The following is a 16,485-nucleotide window of genomic DNA, read 5'->3' as shown; positions in this document are numbered from 1 at the left end:
GCTATTGAATTTTCCCCCTATATATTTATATTGGTCTTGTATAGTTGCAAAGTCTCCCTCGCAGGAGCGGGCGGCGGCTCTGTCCCTCTGCGGGCCGCTAGGCTTGTTCTGTCGGTGGTCACAGTTCTGTCTACTCTGCAGGCGCAGGCAGCGGCACTGCCCCTCTGCAGGCCTCTGGGGCTGTACTGCCAATGGGTCGCAGGTGCGCCTACCTTGCAGGCGCGGGGTGGGGGGGGGCGGCTCTACCCTTCCTCAGGCCACTGGGCCTGTTCTGTCTCTTGGTTGCAGGTCTGGCCTGCTCTGATGGTGGTCACAGTTCCGTCTACCTTGCAGGCGCTGGGGGGAGGGGGCGGCTCTGCCTCTCAGCAGGTCGCTGCTCCTCTTCTGCCGGTGGGTTGCAGGCCCGCCTACCTTGCAGGAGTGATTGGAAGCTCTGTCCCGCCGCAGGCCACTGGGCCTTTTCTGTCGGTGGTCACAGTTCCCCTACCTGGCAGACGCGGGGGGTGTGGGGCGGCTCTGCCCCTCAGCAGGCCGCTGGGCCTGCTCCGTGCATGGTCACAGTTCCCTCTACTTTGCAGGCACAGGGGGAGGGGGCGGCTCAGCCTCTCAGCAGGCCGCTGCTCCTCTTCTGCCGGTGGGTCACAGGCCCGCCTACCTTGCAGGAGTGATTGGAAGCTCTGTCCCGCCACGGGCCACTGGGCCTTTTCTGTCGGTGGTCACCGTTCCACCTACCTGGGAGGCGCGGGGGGTGGGGGGCGGCTCTGCCCCTCAGCAGGCCGCTGGGCCTGCTCTGTGCGTGGTCACAGTTCCCTCTACCTTGCCGGCGCTGGGGGAGGGGGCGGCTCAGCCTCTCAGCAGGCCACTGCTCCTCTTCTGCCGGTGGGTCGCAGGCCCGCCTACCTTGCAGGAGTGATTGGAAGCTCTGCCCCGCCGCGGGCCCCTGGGCCTTTTCTGTCCCTAGAATATTTCTTGGTATAGTTATATTGTATACAGGTCTATACCTATACCATAGTATATAATTATTTAGTGTACTCTACTTTGTATATCTGTTATTTTATGTATTAATTTTGTTATTTTTAGATTTTTTGTTTATTAAAATTTGATCGTAAGAGGCAAAAACCTATTATTATCTTACACCAAAGCAATAAAGATATTAATAATGTCAATCAGAATTCGAGAAATAGTAGCTTCAGGTAAGACTGGATCTGGGAATTCAAAAATTATGTTGTCTGTGTACCATCTCTTTGGGACTGCCTGTTTGTGCTTTGGTCTTCTCCTGACTTTTACTGCATGGTATGTAAGATGACCCTAGGTACCTGAGATTCATTTTTCAAGCTAGTAACTAGGAAAAGTAATTTTCTTTTCAACTTTTATCTGATTGGTCCAACTTGGATCAGAGGCTTATTCCTGAACCAGTTACTGTGTCTAGAAGTATAGGAGGTAGATTCCCTGAGGCATAGTCATTTTATGGTGAGGACCTGGGGGCAGAGCTCCTTCATGTGAATGACCCCCATGGAATCGTTCTAGTTAGGAAAAAATCTACCACAAGAAGTGAGACAGAGGATACTGGACTGATAATGTCAGATGTCCACTATATCTCATAAAAATTTAGGATATATCTCATAAAAATTTAGAATTAATTAAAATCTTTTTGAAATCTAATATTTCCATTTTGTAACATATGTGACTCTTCAAATATTTCTATTGCTCAGTGTAGTTTTATAGTTTTATTTATAGTAAGCATAGATGTTTTTTACTGAAATTATTTCTAGATACTTTGTTATTTAGAAATTTTTCCCCCTACAAGGTATAAAATCCTTCGCCCTAGTAACTATTTCTTTACTTTGTATCTTGACATTTTCACATTTAAACAAAAGTTGTGAAAATGTTGCAAAGAACTGCTTCTTCATGCAGATTCAGAGATTATCATTTTGACACCTTTGTTTTGTTTTTCTTCATATGATTATTCTCAGTATTATTGTGGTTATTATCATTATAACCTTTGAGAATAAATTGCAGATGGTATACCCATGAAAAAACAGTTAAAATAGCAGTTCTAAGACTAATATCTAGTAGTTTAGACCTTGTTTGACTGGTTGGTCCTTGGCGTTCACTGGGGACATGGATTTCCTGAATGGTAAGAATGGCTCACTGGTTTTAAACTGCAAACTATGCACTGTATGCTAAACATTATTTCCTTCTGGGTGTCTGGAATCTTACTGTCCTAGGCAGAGGGTGCTTAAGTGACTATCTCCTGGTGGAAATGGATACTGAGTGTCTAATGAGTTTTCTTGGTTGATAACATTTTGTCACAATTTGGTGCTGGAAGATTTAAACACATCCTATGTGCATCCACGTGGGAGAGGACTGTTAGAAGCCGTGTCAGGTTTCCTCTGGATTCTGCTCCATGTGCCTTTTCCTTCTGTTGGTTTTATTCTTTATTCTTTCTCTGTAGTAAATCATAGTTCTGAGTAGGACAGTATGCTGAGACCTGTAAGTTTTCTTAACAAATCTCTAAACCTAGGGGTGGTCTTAGAGATCCTCTATACCCAATGGTCTCTTTTCTTAAATACTGAACTATGTCATAAGCCAAGAATATTCACTTTATAAACCTCAGTTGCAGATTTTTTTCTTTATATTTAGCTTTTATTGAAGTATAATCTGTATGAAATATAATATATAAATCTTAAATATGACCTTCAGTGAATTTTGACAAGTGTATATACCCATTTGATACACTTTTAAAAAATTATCCCAGCAAAGTTCTCTCATGTCTTCATCTTTCCCCTGCATTTACCTGCTCTTTGATTTCTATCACTGCAGAGTTTTGCTTGTTAAATAACTCATGTATGAACTCAAATAGTGTATACTCTTTTGGATCTAGTTTATTTTGCTGAGTTTAGTTCTTTCCCTATAACTTTATTGAGATATGTTTTATAGGCCATAAATCTCACCTATTTAAAGTACACAGTTCAGTGATTTTTGGTATGTTCAGAGAGTTATGTAACCATGAGCCTGATCCTTATTTTTAGAACTTTTCAGTATCCCTGAAAGAAACATTATACCCATCATCTTTCTAGTTTCTTTTTTTTCCTGTCCAAGTTACCACTAATCCACTTTTTTGAAGATATTCCCCCTTTAATATCTGTGGGAGACTGGTTCTAGAATTCTTCACAGATACAAAAACGCAAGTCTCTTAAATAAAATGGCGTATAACCTTTGCATGAGTTTCTTCCCCTATACTTTAAACTATCTCTGAATTAACTTCTAATTCTCAATACAATGTAAATGCTATGTCAATAATTTTTATAGGAATAATGACTAGAAAAAAGTTTATACATGTTCAGTATAGATATAATTTTTTTTCTAAAATATTTTTGATCCATGATGGGTAGAGTCCACAGATGTGTAACCCATGGATATAGAGGGCTGACTGTGGATTTGACTGTTCTGGACATTTCACATAAATAGAAGCATACAATACGTGACTTTTTGTGTCTGGCTTCTTGGCATGTTTTGAAAGCTCCCTCATGTTGTAGCCTGTATCAGTGCTTCTTTCTTTTATATGGCTCTATAATACTTTGTTGTGTTACCACTTTAGTTTATCCATTCTTCAGTTGATGGATACTTGGGCTGTTTCTCCTTATTGATCACTGTGATTAATACTGCGATACACATTTGTGTAAAAGTATACATGTGTCTTCATATATAAATGGAAGTAGACATGGGAACTCTATGTTTAGCATTTTAAGGTAGTGACACTCTTTCAAAAATGGCTGCATCATTTTACTTTTCCACCAATAATAGAAGGTTCTCCTTTCTCCATTATCTTCAAACGCATCAGTTACTGCCTTTTTAAAAATTGTAGTCATCCTAGTGTGTTTTGTTTTGAGATGGGGTCTTGCTATGTTGCTCAGGCTAATGTCAAACCCCTTGGCACAAATGATCCTTCTGCCTCAGCCTCCTGAGTAGTTGGAATTGTAGGCAGGCACTACTATGCCTAGGGGGGAAAAATCGGTGGGGGATATTGGGGTTAAATCCAGAGGAGCTTTACCACTGAGCCTCATCCCCAGCCCTTTCTTTATTTTTTATTTTGGGTCAGGGTCTTACTAAGTTGCTTAGAGCCTTGCTAAATTGCTGATGCTGTCCTTGAACTTGCAATCCTCTTGCCTCAACTCCCTAAGACACTGGGATTACAGGTGTGCACCACCACACCTGGCATAATTTTTAATTCTGGAGTTCCGTTTACCTATTTTTTCCTTTGTCACCTGTGCTTTTGTTGTCATAGTTAGAAATCATTTTTAAATAACTTTATGGTTTTAGTTATCAGGTCTGTGATCTATTCTGAGTTAATTTTTGTGTTTTGTAGCCAGTAGGATCGCACATTCATTCCTTTGCATGTTGATAGCCGTTGTCCCAACATTCCTGTTGCTTGGTCTTCATTGAATTGTCCTGGCACTCTTGTTGACAATCAGTTTACCATAATGTGAAGGCTTTATTTTGGGGCTTATAAAGCTGTCCTTTGATTTTCTGTCTGTTTTTATTCCAATACTACTCTGTCTTGATTTTTGTACCTTTGTGTATGTGAGTTTTGAGATTGGGAAGTATGAGTCCTCCAACTTTGTTCTATTTTTAAGCTTATTTTGTCTATTAAGGGTCTTTTGATATTTTTTCCAATTTGGATTTTAGGATAAGTTTATTAATTTCTGCATAATGCCATCTTGAGATTTTGGTAGTTATTGTGTTGAATTTGTCAGTTTAATCTGAGGATACATGAAGATGGAATGCCTTTCCATTTATGCAGATCTTTAATTTCTCTCAGTGTTTTTTTTTTAAAATAGCTTTTAGTATAAAAGTCTTGAACCTTTTGTTAAGTTTGTTCCTGCGTATTTTATTCCTTTTGCTCCCATTATGAATGGGATGCTTTTAAATTTTTTTTATTTAGAAATATTCATTGCTAGAATATAGAGACACAGTTGATTTATATATAGTGATCTTTTATTTTTGTCATAGTAGGGATTGAGCCCAGAGTCCTCTACTACAGAACTACATCCCAGCCCTTAAAAAAAAAAAAATGTTTGATATAGTATCACTATGTTGCTGAGGTTGACCTTAAACTTGTTATCTTTTTTCCTTAGCCTCCCAAATGGCTGTATTACAGGTGTGTGCCATCATGCCTGGTGCATATATGATCATATATACTACTACCAGCATTGGTTTTTGAGATTCATCTTTGTTTTAGTTAGCTTTTTTTGCTGCTATGACTAAAAGACCTCACAAGAATAATTTTAGAGGAAGAAAAGTTTGTTTGGGGGCTTATGGTTTCAGAGGTCTCGGTTTATAGAGATGGCTCCATTCGTCAGGGCCTGAGGTGAGGCAGAAGATCATGGTGGAAGATTGCTCACATGATGATCAGAAAACAGAAAGAAACTATGCTCAGCTCAACAAATATATTCCCCAAAGGCATGCCCCTAATGGCCTACCTTCTTCAGCTACACCCTACCAGCCTACCTGGGGATTAATTCGCTGAGTGAGTTAAGGCTCTCAGTCATTTCACCAGTCATTTAGCCTTTAAACCTTCTTGTGTTTCTTCACACATGGCTTTGGGGGAAAACCTCATATCTAAGCCATAATAGTTGTTTTGTTGTCTTTGTTGTGTTACACAATAATTCATTCAGTAATTCATTCTTTTTGATGACTGGGTAGTAATTCATTCTTTTTGATGACTAGTAGTAGTATTGTTTATTCAGTTTCCTGTCAAACATTTGGGGTGCTTCTAGGTTGTAGTTATTATGACCTATGATGCAGTAAACATTTTGCGTACACATCTTTTTGTGGGTATATGTTTCATTGTCATGGATAAATACTAGGTATAGAATTTCTGAGTTTTAGGGTAGATATGTGTTAACTTATTGGTAACTATGGAAGAGTTTTTCAAAGTGGTTTTACTATTTTATATTCCACCATCAATGAATTAGAATTTCAGCCATTTTATTTTCTTACTAACATTGTTAATCTTTTTTTTTGTTTGTTTGTTTTAACCATTCTGGTGAAAATACAGTGATATTTTAATTTGCATTTCTTTGGTGAATAATGATGTCAGGTACTGTTTCTTATGCTTATTGACCAGTGGTTTGTCTTATTTTGAAGTTTCTAAGTCTTTACCATTTTTTTTTTCAAGTGAGTTGTTTTTTGTGCGTTGTAGATATTCTTTGTATGTTCTGAATATGAGTTCTTAGTTTTTAGTTTCTCATTTTTTTAAACCATTTAATACCATTATAGGAAAGTTTGGATTTGTATTTATGTGTGTAAATCTCCTAGAAAGTTTACTTTTTATCATTACTAATATTTTATCGTTACTAATTTATTATTGATTGTTATAAGTATATCTTAAAAAAATGAAAAATGTGTCCCCTATTAATATTGCTAGGATTAGACCATATATCTCTTTACATTGTTCAAATCAGGTGTAATAGTGACATATGACAATGGTGCTATTTGCCTTTTCTTGTTTCAGATTTTTAAAGGAAATTGCTTAGCTTTACTAAGTATATTATCTATTATTTTATGGTGGGTATTTTTTATAGCATTGAGAAATTTCTTCTCTTTTTAGTATTTTTCAAGTAGCAGTGCATATTGAATATTACTGGATTTCTTTCAGACATCTATTAACATTATATGGTTTGTCTAATTTGTTCTATGAATATGATAGCTGTTTGCTCAATTAAAAAGTCATTGACTTCCTGGGATAAATCCCTTTTGGTCTTGGTGCTATTGAGTTCAATCTGTTTAGTGTTTTTTGTTTATGATTTTTATATCTGTTTTCATAAGTGAGATTAGTTTTCTTTCTTAATGTGCTACATTTATATGAATTATTTATTGGTTTAATGATACTTAATATAATAATTAGGTAGTATTGCATTTTTCTTTATATTCCATGAAGTTTATGGACATTTTAAAGGATTTACCAGTAAAATTCCATGCCTACAGGGCCTTTTGTTTTAGGTAATTTTTTGATAGTACAAATAACTGTAGAGAAATTTTTAGCATTATCTAATTTGCATCTAATTTATATGAGTAGAAGTCTCATTTGAGAATCCTACATAAGTGAAAGATCAGATTTGTATAATGGTCAATGAATAAATATCTCAACTATAATCTGTTTATTTATTTATTTTACTTTTTATCTGTGAACTATATAGCTTTATTTGAAGGTTCTTATAATTGATATGATCCAGGTGTAAAAATTTCTATTGATCCCCCTCTTAAGTTAGAGAAAAAGCAACAGCTTCAAAATGTGAAATATGATAAATAATTATTCTGATCAGTTCTACCACTATATACTAAGATAATTTGTAGCTGTGTAAAGTATAAATGACAGACCGAAAAGTTCTAAATGTGGAGATTGGGAAGTATAAAATGAAATGACAGATCAGTGTGCTTTTGGGCTGTCCCCCTCCACAGATAACAGCACTCTGAGATCCTTGAGGGTAGAGCTTTGGTCCTTTTTGTCTGTCCAACTCAGGTGAATGGTAGTGGCTTTATAATAGCTATGAGATGGCAGAGGGCTTATTTCAATTCCATCTAATGAATTTCAGTGACCATCTCCCTGCCTTGGTGGACATGAGTGGCAGCTTCCTCCCTTTGGGGAGTCTTACTGGGAGTACTTTGCAAAGGGTGATGTCAAGTAGATCCTCTAACTCATAACCCAGGAGTCCATAGAATTCTGATGTGTTTGAATGTGTTGTGACTTGTTTTTATTTCATTTCACTTATCAATTTCAAAATATAACACTTATTTTCTTTATTTAACAGGCGTGAAACCTCGTTCTGGTTGGGCCATTGACCCTTTTGGACATTCACCAACAATGGCTTATCTTCTAAAACGTGCTGGATTTTCACATATGCTTATCCAGAGAGTTCATTATGCAGTTAAAAAACATTTTGCACAGCATAAAACACTGGAGTTTTTTTGGAGACAGAATTGGGGTATGTAGGATTTGATGAAAGCAGAAGATCACACTTGACCTAGATGTTGTTTCACAAGGGTTATAAACTCATGACATTGTTGGTTTTATTCAGTGTCATTATTAAAATTCATATTGACTAAAGATGGTCATTCTCTTATTACAGTTACTTTCCAGGATGTTTGTGTCAAGATTCTTTTAAGCAGTGATGTTTATGTTTATTCATAGATCATTGAATCTTTATTATGTCTAAAGGAAGTATGGAATACAGAGATTAGTATTGTGCCAATAATGCTATCATTTGCTTCTGGTTTAAAAAGCACATGCTTTATCACAAAATTGAACATGCATGAGAACTGCTATTTAGTCTTTTGTCTCATATTCAGCCTGTGTCCTTCCTTTTGCCTTTCTTGTCTCTGTACCTTGTAGGAATTGCCCTTGAAAACCTTAATCCTGTCCTCCTGGAAGAGCCTTCATGTTGTCTGTAGTGTCTGTTTTCATTCTGTTCTGTAGGCATGCAGATGTTTCAAGGACATGCTTCTGCTGGCCTTTGTTGAGGCAGAGGAGACAGAACCGTGGCCTAGTGGGAGGCTTTCCCTCTCCCAATCCCCAATTATCATTTTTTCATTTATTTTTATTTATTGTTTTTTTACTGTAGGCCATACTTTATTCTATGCTTTTTATATCTGCTCTCTTATTTAGCCTTTATTACCATCCTTTAAATTACATTCATTACTATCCCTTTTTGATGGTGAAGAAATAGAGGTTTAACTATGTGAAACCATTTGCTAAAGTCAGACAGGTTACGGGTAACAGAGGTTTAGATCTAGTTATGTGCAATCCTGAAGCCCAAGCTCCTAACTCCCTGGCATTAACTTCTCAGTAAGATTTCATCTTGAAAACAAGATTTTGTTGCTAAAATGATGTTAGGAAATTTCTACATTACATCATACTTTCTTTCCTATATAATCTATATTCCTTAGGTGTTTCAGAAAAATCATTTGTATATCTAGACAATAACTTTATTACACATAACTTCTGTTTTTTTTTTTCAATAAGGAAAGCAACTAGCTATGTAATTTTTTATTCTGGAAAATTAAACCTGTAAGGAGGACAAGAATTTGTAAGGGGTTATATCCTGTGTAGTTTCATTGAATGCAAAGGAGCATTTGAAAAACAAAGGATTGTTAATTTGCCCATAAATATCAGTAAGAAATTATTGAATACTTTGATATATTTAATACTGTGCAAGGAAGAAATATAGAAAACATCCTTTCCTGTAAGGAAGTTATTGTCTAATTTGATAAAATGCAGGCCCAATTAAAGGCAGTGGATAAAATTAAATATATATATGAACTGCTAAGTAGTGAGGTATAAGGCAAGGTAGGTGGATGATGAGTATGTTTTCATCTGTAGGAGAAAGGAAGAGGAAGTTTCTGTCAGTTCTGGGACTTGTAGTAACCTGTGTGCACATAGCAAGTATTGGTGAACAATATTCCTGGTGCCACACCTTTGAATGGGCTTCATTGAAACCACTGATAACACAGAAACATAAAAGTTTTAATAGTTTTAAAAATTTACAAAAGTGATAATTATCTTAACTAAATAGCTAAAATTGGAATATTTTAGAACATAAGATACATTTGAACATGTTGCTTTTTGAAAGATATCAATAAATTGAGCTTGTATTGTTTTCCCCCCCCCTTTCTTTTGTAGCACTGGGGATCAGACTCAGGGCCAATCCTTAAAGGGTATGCTAGGCAAGAGTTCTGCCACTGGACTACATCCCCAGCCCTTTTTATTTTTTGAGACAAGTTCTCACTAAATTGCTGAGTCTGGCCTTAGTTATTCTTCTACCTCAGCCTCCTGAGAAACTTGGATTACACCTGGAATTACTGGCTCTGGTTCTCATGAAGCAGTTATTTTTATTTTTTAGAAATGTAAATGTTGCTTTTTTGTTTTTCTTTTGTTTTTATTATAAAGCAGTAAATACCCATTTCTGGAAATTGAAAATCCATACATAAATAAAGGTAGGAGAAGTTGTTTAAAGCTTAGGATCACACTTCTGAGGATAACCACTTTTAACCTCTGTTTTAAGTGGTCAAGTCTTACTTGTGGTGGGCATCAGCTCTTTCTAGGGCAAGATCTTAACAAATGTTGCTCTTGAGGTTTTAATTAAAAATTATTCTCCTTCAGTAATCAGTGCTCTTTTTCTACATTTTTTTTGTTTGCTTTGTTTTTGTTTTTTAAATTTACCCCCGCCCCCCAGAAAAAAAAAAAAAAGTCCCCTTGACTCACTTTTGGTGAACATCAGGATAGACTCTGGGAACTTTCCTGTGTTGTGCTTTCTCTCCTCAGTGCAAGAGGTGAATAGGCATTTGACTAGTGTTTTCATAATCCCCTGCCCCACCCTTCTTTTGTTCTTTCAGTTTCTTTGTTTTCTCTTTCACTCAGGCCCTCTAGCTAAATATCTTGGTCCCCCAGTATGTACTATTGCCTGGCAAGGGACAGATATGGCAGGTATTATGAAACAGGGGTAGACAGCCTCATGAATTTGGATGAACCAGTTGTAATTTTAACTTCAAGTCAGTTGGTATCCTTCCAGGTCAGCAGATGCTGGTTCTTTATGGGGCTTTTTGCCCATACTATATTTACATAGAAAAGGTAAAGAGAGGCTGAGATATATATTTTCCTTCAGATTAAAGCTATTAAACGCTTCTGGGGTATATATAGTGGTAGTTAAAGGGCTGTTGATTGAAGATAGAGCTTGCATTATATACGTGTAAAGTAATGGCATCATTGAGCAGTTTAGGGGAAAACATATTTTGTAAATGCAAGTTTGTTTGTTGGCTTTTTATTTTAGATCTGGGATCTGCCACAGATATTTTTTGCCACATGATGCCTTTCTACAGCTATGACATCCCTCACACTTGTGGACCTGATCCTAAAATATGCTGCCAGTTTGACTTTAAACGGCTTCCTGGAGGCAGCTATGATTGTCCCTGGGGACGCCCCTCAGAAGAAATATCTTCTGAAAATGTCCAGAGAAGGTATGAAAACATGTATTTCGTAAGACAACATCATGAATAAAGTAGCTACTTAGCTGTGAGTTGCTGAGGTTGAATAAATAGCTTCAGTAGCCAGCATTATCCTTATCTTAAGTATTCATTCAAACAAGATCTAAGGCAACTTAAAAATGCCAGATTTGACTATGCCTTTTATGTGTTATAGTTTAATGGAAATGGAACAATAGAAGATCAATATACAGTGGCTAACCCACAATGCACTATTATTACCACCTCCTTTGCCCTCCTTATAAAAGCTTTCTACTGTGTTTGATTGATTTCATATACTTTTGTTGATAATAAAACTTCTGGTCTCCATTGTATAAATTGGTAAGAAAAGCAACTCAACTGCAAAAACACATTTGTTGAAATGGAACACATAAAGAGTGTAATTATCTTCCCATAGTAACAACTTCAATAATAGTGAATATCGCCCAGCTCTGATGAATATACAGCTTTGCATCTTTCTGATATTTTTGACTTATAGAAAACTTTAATTAGGAATATTTATACTTAGACATTATTTAAGTAAAATAATCAAAGAAATGAAACATTTCTTTAGAATACAATTGTGCTAATGAAGGACTCATCTCATTAAAACAAGTTACCTATAGTTTCTAACTTCGGTGCTTTTAAAGTTTAATTTCTTCACTTAAAAATTATTATAATGAATTGAATAAAACATTGTATCATAATATAAAAACACAAAACTCTGCTAAGAAAATAATGGCCTCTTAAATACATTAAGATCTTTGTACTGTCAAATGTATGCATTAAAAAATAAGTTACTTTAAAAAAATACACATAAGGAATCAAATGAGATCAGGTGGTTTAATCTTGACTGAGCTCTTGGTCATAAAGAATCTTCCAGTGTGAGCCCTCCATTGTGACAGAACTGAAGGTGTTTTAGCATGGGAGTCTTCTTGAAGCTAAGAAGTCCTTTTATCAAAATATGACTTCAAAGTTCTTTTGAAAAATTCTCCAAGACTGGGCTGATCTGGTTTTCATTTTCTTGGCTCCAACAGCAATGAAACCAAGAACTATGAGCAGCCTGCTTTCTAGGGTTAGGCTGGTCAGGCATAAGATATTCTGTCCAGACAGTGCAGTGATCTGAAGGCCTGGGGTAAGAGGAGCCCTGACCTAACTAAGCACATAGCCCTCTGTATTTGCCTGTATTTACATCACTCCTTCCAGCTCAGGTGGTCAGGGATCGGGAGCTAATTTTAAGATTAGCCAGATGTTTCAGTTGGGGAGTTCCAGTGTATCCACAAGTATTGTGAGCCCCTTTTCTCTTTCTTGGGTTCTGTTGAGAGTGCTGTGTTTGGTACATTGCTAGAAAAGAAGCCACTTTGTGTAATCCTTTGACTGTGTTATTTAACCTCCACAAATTGTTTCCTAGGAGCATGTCTATGCTCAGTCAATTCCAGTGGTTTTGAAGGTAGTTTCCATGCACCAGGGGACATATGGATGAGTTGGTGGGTTTTTTTTTTTGTTGTTGTTGTTGTTGTTTTATAACTTCTTAAAAGTTCTAACATAATTCTTCTATTTACTTCATATACAGACATATCTTTTTTGACCTGGTGATGAGTGAAGATAACACATGCATTCCAGCTCAGTGACACTTTTTAATACCCTAAATAAAATGAGATTTAACTGTAATATATAAGTAACATCTTTTGATATGTTAAGTGCAACAGATTCCTCTACTTTGCAAATAAGGAAATACCTTTCTTCATTAGTTTTTTTGTATGGTGTCATATTTTAAGTTGGCTTTTTTCCATTGAATGTCAGATAATCTGATGTTTCAAGGAACTTTTTTGGGGGGATTGATGATTGGAGTTAAGCTGACATTTCTTATTTAGTAGAAGAAGTCAAGAGCAAATTGTGTCTTTATGCCTTCACATATAGTATTGGTCAATGCATTCATCATTTGTTTGTCATACAGTTAGTGAGCACATACTACATGCCAAATGGTATAGAATGGTTGCTTGTCTTTCCTACTGTTGATATTTTCTGGGCAGAAGCTTGAGAGTTAGGATGGATGCCAGATGTAAAAAGGACACCATTAATGTTTGTACTCTTTTTTTTCTGTATATGTGCAAAGCACCAATATATAGAAATTGTGGTAAATATAATAGTAAACTTGTTTATGCTGACTGCCTCAAGAATATAGTTGCATGCCCAATCATAGTATCTTTTATCTGTGGTTGATATATTTGATTTTTTCACTCTTGTTACTTTTGGTCTTATTTCTGTGTGGCTAATCTCATCATTCATGTGTCTTTAAAAATTGTAAGTAATAATCTAAAATTGGTTTTGAAAAGTGTGAAATGTGAGTAAATTAATAGTAAAGATTAAGTATGGTGCCAAATGCTAATCTTAGAAAACTAAACATTATATGTTACATAAGGGCATTATGGTTATACTTTACTGGCCAAGCCCTAAAATATTGCTAAAATTTAACATATACAAAGTCGTTTCAGAGACTGTACATTTTTTTCAAAAGACCATATGGGATTCTAAATTTAATTTTTTAATAATTATTATAGAATGACTCTTATTACAGATATTCTTTGAGTTGCTTTCATAGGTTTTTATATTGTTAATTGCAATTCACTTTTGAATAATCCTCGAAGTGAAAAAAAACTTGTTATTTAAGTAAAAAAAAACCAACTTGTTATTTAAGCACTAATTTCTTAAAATTTGGTTTTATAAACACCATGAATTACACTGTTATCTGCTTTTTGAATTTCATTTTTATAAGTCTTCCTCTTACTTTGAATTCCCAGACTTCCTCAAACAGTTCCCCAATTCAGCATTTCCCAGTTTTCTTCAGAATACTAGAATATGAAGTATAAAAGCTGATCATATCAGCACAGTGTGTTACACTGAGTCCTGGGTTAGAGCCCGAGGAGATAGAAACTAAAATAGCTTATTCAACTCCCAAACATTATATGGTTACAGTATTGAAAAGGACACTGTAACAGATAATCAGATTATTTATGGCAGGTGTCCAATTGTTATTCTTTCTTCAGAAGAGGAAGTACTTTCTGTAGAATGTTATAGGTTAAGATTTATGCGAATTAGTCTTTTTTGAAATGCATTTTTCTGTTTAATTAGACTATAAAGATTTTACATTAAATTAGAGAAGAGAGATTAAAACAAAGCAAACTTCAAAGTTGATTGGATGAGAAATATTTATGTCTTCTTGGACTAAATTATTTTAAACATGGGCTATCTGGGAGCCAATTGCTGTGGCTAGGCTTCAGGAAGACATTGCTGCCCTAGTAATTAACATGCCAAATCTGGTTGTGACCATATTTCTCTAAAGACAGTTCATTGGAAAGGTATGGGTTTCTTAATTGGATAATTTCTTAAGTGGATAATGTGTGATTTATAAAAAAATCTGCCTTGTAAATTATATAAATATTAAATATACAGATAATATACAATAATTTGCTTTAATGTATTATACATTTGAATTTTGATACTTTCTTATTAAGTTGCTCTGTTGACCTCTTAATATAATTCATGTTTTCTTCTATTCTTTTATAGGGCTCTTTTGATTCTAGATCAGTATCGAAAGAAGTCAAAACTTTTCCGTACTAAAGTTCTCTTGGCCCCACTTGGAGATGATTTTCGCTACACTGACTACTCAGAATGGGACTTACAATTCAAGAATTATGAGTATCTTTTTAAATATATGAATTCTCAACCTCAGTTGGGAGTAAAGGTAATGGAAGATATTTATTTATAACACTGTTTTCAAAGTTGAGCCCTCAGTGTTCATTGAAGCTATAACACCATATTCTTAGTTTCTTTGTACTGCATCTTGGCATTTCTTAGACTATATAATTCTTATGTAAAAGTACAATTCATTAAGAAAAAAATTATCATATACCATAGTTCAATTTCTAAAGATGACTCTTAACACTCCTTGGGAATTATAGAGGCATTGCTTTTATGTGACTGAAAGTCTGTACTTACTAAGTTGCAGTTTCCATTTTGCAGAAATGCCCTATTTTTCTACCAGCATTGAAAGGTTATTGCTCCTCTATGATAGTTGCTTCCTTCTGATTTAGTAGTGTGACTAGCATTTGTAGATGAATAGATCATGAATTTTGCAAATGTCTCATATCCAGAAAATACACAACCTTTTTTCTTAAGTGAGAAGATTTCTAAAATTAATAGTTTGCCTGTGGTTCTTGCTTTTTTTTTTTAACCTTGTGGAAAATTTGAAATGCACCCTTAAGTTTTGAGAATAGCACAGACAGCTCCCTTCTCTTCATATCCTGGCTCTACTTCAATATGTATCAACTGAGATCACTCTTTTTTCACCTCTGCCCCACTGTTGTCTCAGCCTTATCCCAAGATCATGTTGGAACAAATCTCAGTTGTTATGTACTTTTCGTCTGTAACTACTTGAGTATGTATCTCTTAATGGTAAGGATACTTATAAAGATTATAAGCATAATACCATTATCATATCTTAAAAAATTTAGTAGTAATTTGATAATATAATATATCTGGATAGATTTGCATTTTTCTTATCTCATTAAAAATGTGTTGAGTCAAAATTCATAGAAGACATATATTTACATTTGGTCAACAAGTCTTTATATTTTATTTTATTTTTTTAATTTTAAGATCCTATGGGAGAAAATTGATTATTCAACATGTTTATTATATTTACATATTTACCTATAAGATAGAAGATCTATGAAAATACTATAGAAAGGAATCAATATTATTATGTAGAAAATTAGAAAGCTAGAGGTAGACCACAGTTTATGTAGTAAGAATTTAATTTATTAAATAAACTTATGTAATATCACATAGATAAACTTAAGTCAAATACTAAGCCTATTCAAGATATTTATAACTAAATTTCTACCAGTTTGGGAGATCTGAACATAGGGACTCTGTTTAAATCATCTGTGTATTCTTCTCAAAGGCAAAGTTCAAACATGAATATCTGATCAGAGGGGGAGGTATAAATGTGAGAATGATTTGGAGTCCATAGAAAGGTCTGGTCTTCTGTCTGACTCTGAAGAGTTAGATCCTAATTTTATTATTTCACTATTTCTTCCTTTGTATGCCCACTATAACAACTTATTAAAGTAATTTTGAAAATTAAAGTATCACACACATAGAAGAAGTGTGCAAACCCTAAGTGTGTAGATAATTTTTCCAACTTCAAAACCCCTTTATAACCACCACCATAACAAGGGCTAGGACAGTCATAGCACCTGAAGCAGTTCCTCAGGTCCACTCTTGGTCACCACTGACTCCTTCAATAGGAGCCACTATTGTCAAAGATACCACTTGTTCCTAAATTGTGTTGGAAAGGAATCATAAGTGTGTACTTTTCTGCTTCTGTCTGTTTACTTGTTTTTAACACTTTATACACTCTCTAATTTGTTTGATGAGTATACCAAGTTTTATTCTTTCTGC

At 35.3% G+C, this 16,485-nt stretch overlaps 1 protein-coding gene across 2 annotated transcripts in view; it reads left to right on the top strand.

The window, feature by feature from the left end:
• Nucleotides 1-16,485, top strand: part of Man2a1 (mannosidase alpha class 2A member 1) — a 179,055-nt gene that overhangs the window by 66,013 nt on the left and 96,557 nt on the right. For both annotated transcript variants that reach the window (XM_046460088.2, XM_058584317.1), the window contains 3 exons: nt 7,815-7,988; nt 10,830-11,016; nt 14,587-14,764. In XM_046460088.2, coding sequence (XP_046316044.1) covers nt 7,815-7,988; nt 10,830-11,016; nt 14,587-14,764 — 539 coding nt within the window. The remainder of the gene's footprint in view (nt 1-7,814; nt 7,989-10,829; nt 11,017-14,586; nt 14,765-16,485) is intronic.

Source organism: Marmota monax, unplaced genomic scaffold, assembly GCF_021218885.2.
Source record: "Marmota monax isolate L192 unplaced genomic scaffold, Marmota_monax_Labrador192_F-V1.1 WCK01_AAM20220418_F8-fsc00006, whole genome shotgun sequence".
Taxonomy (NCBI): Eukaryota; Metazoa; Chordata; class Mammalia; order Rodentia; family Sciuridae; genus Marmota; species Marmota monax.
Note: the sequence above shows the minus strand (reverse complement) of the source record. Positions and strands in the feature narration are given on the sequence as shown.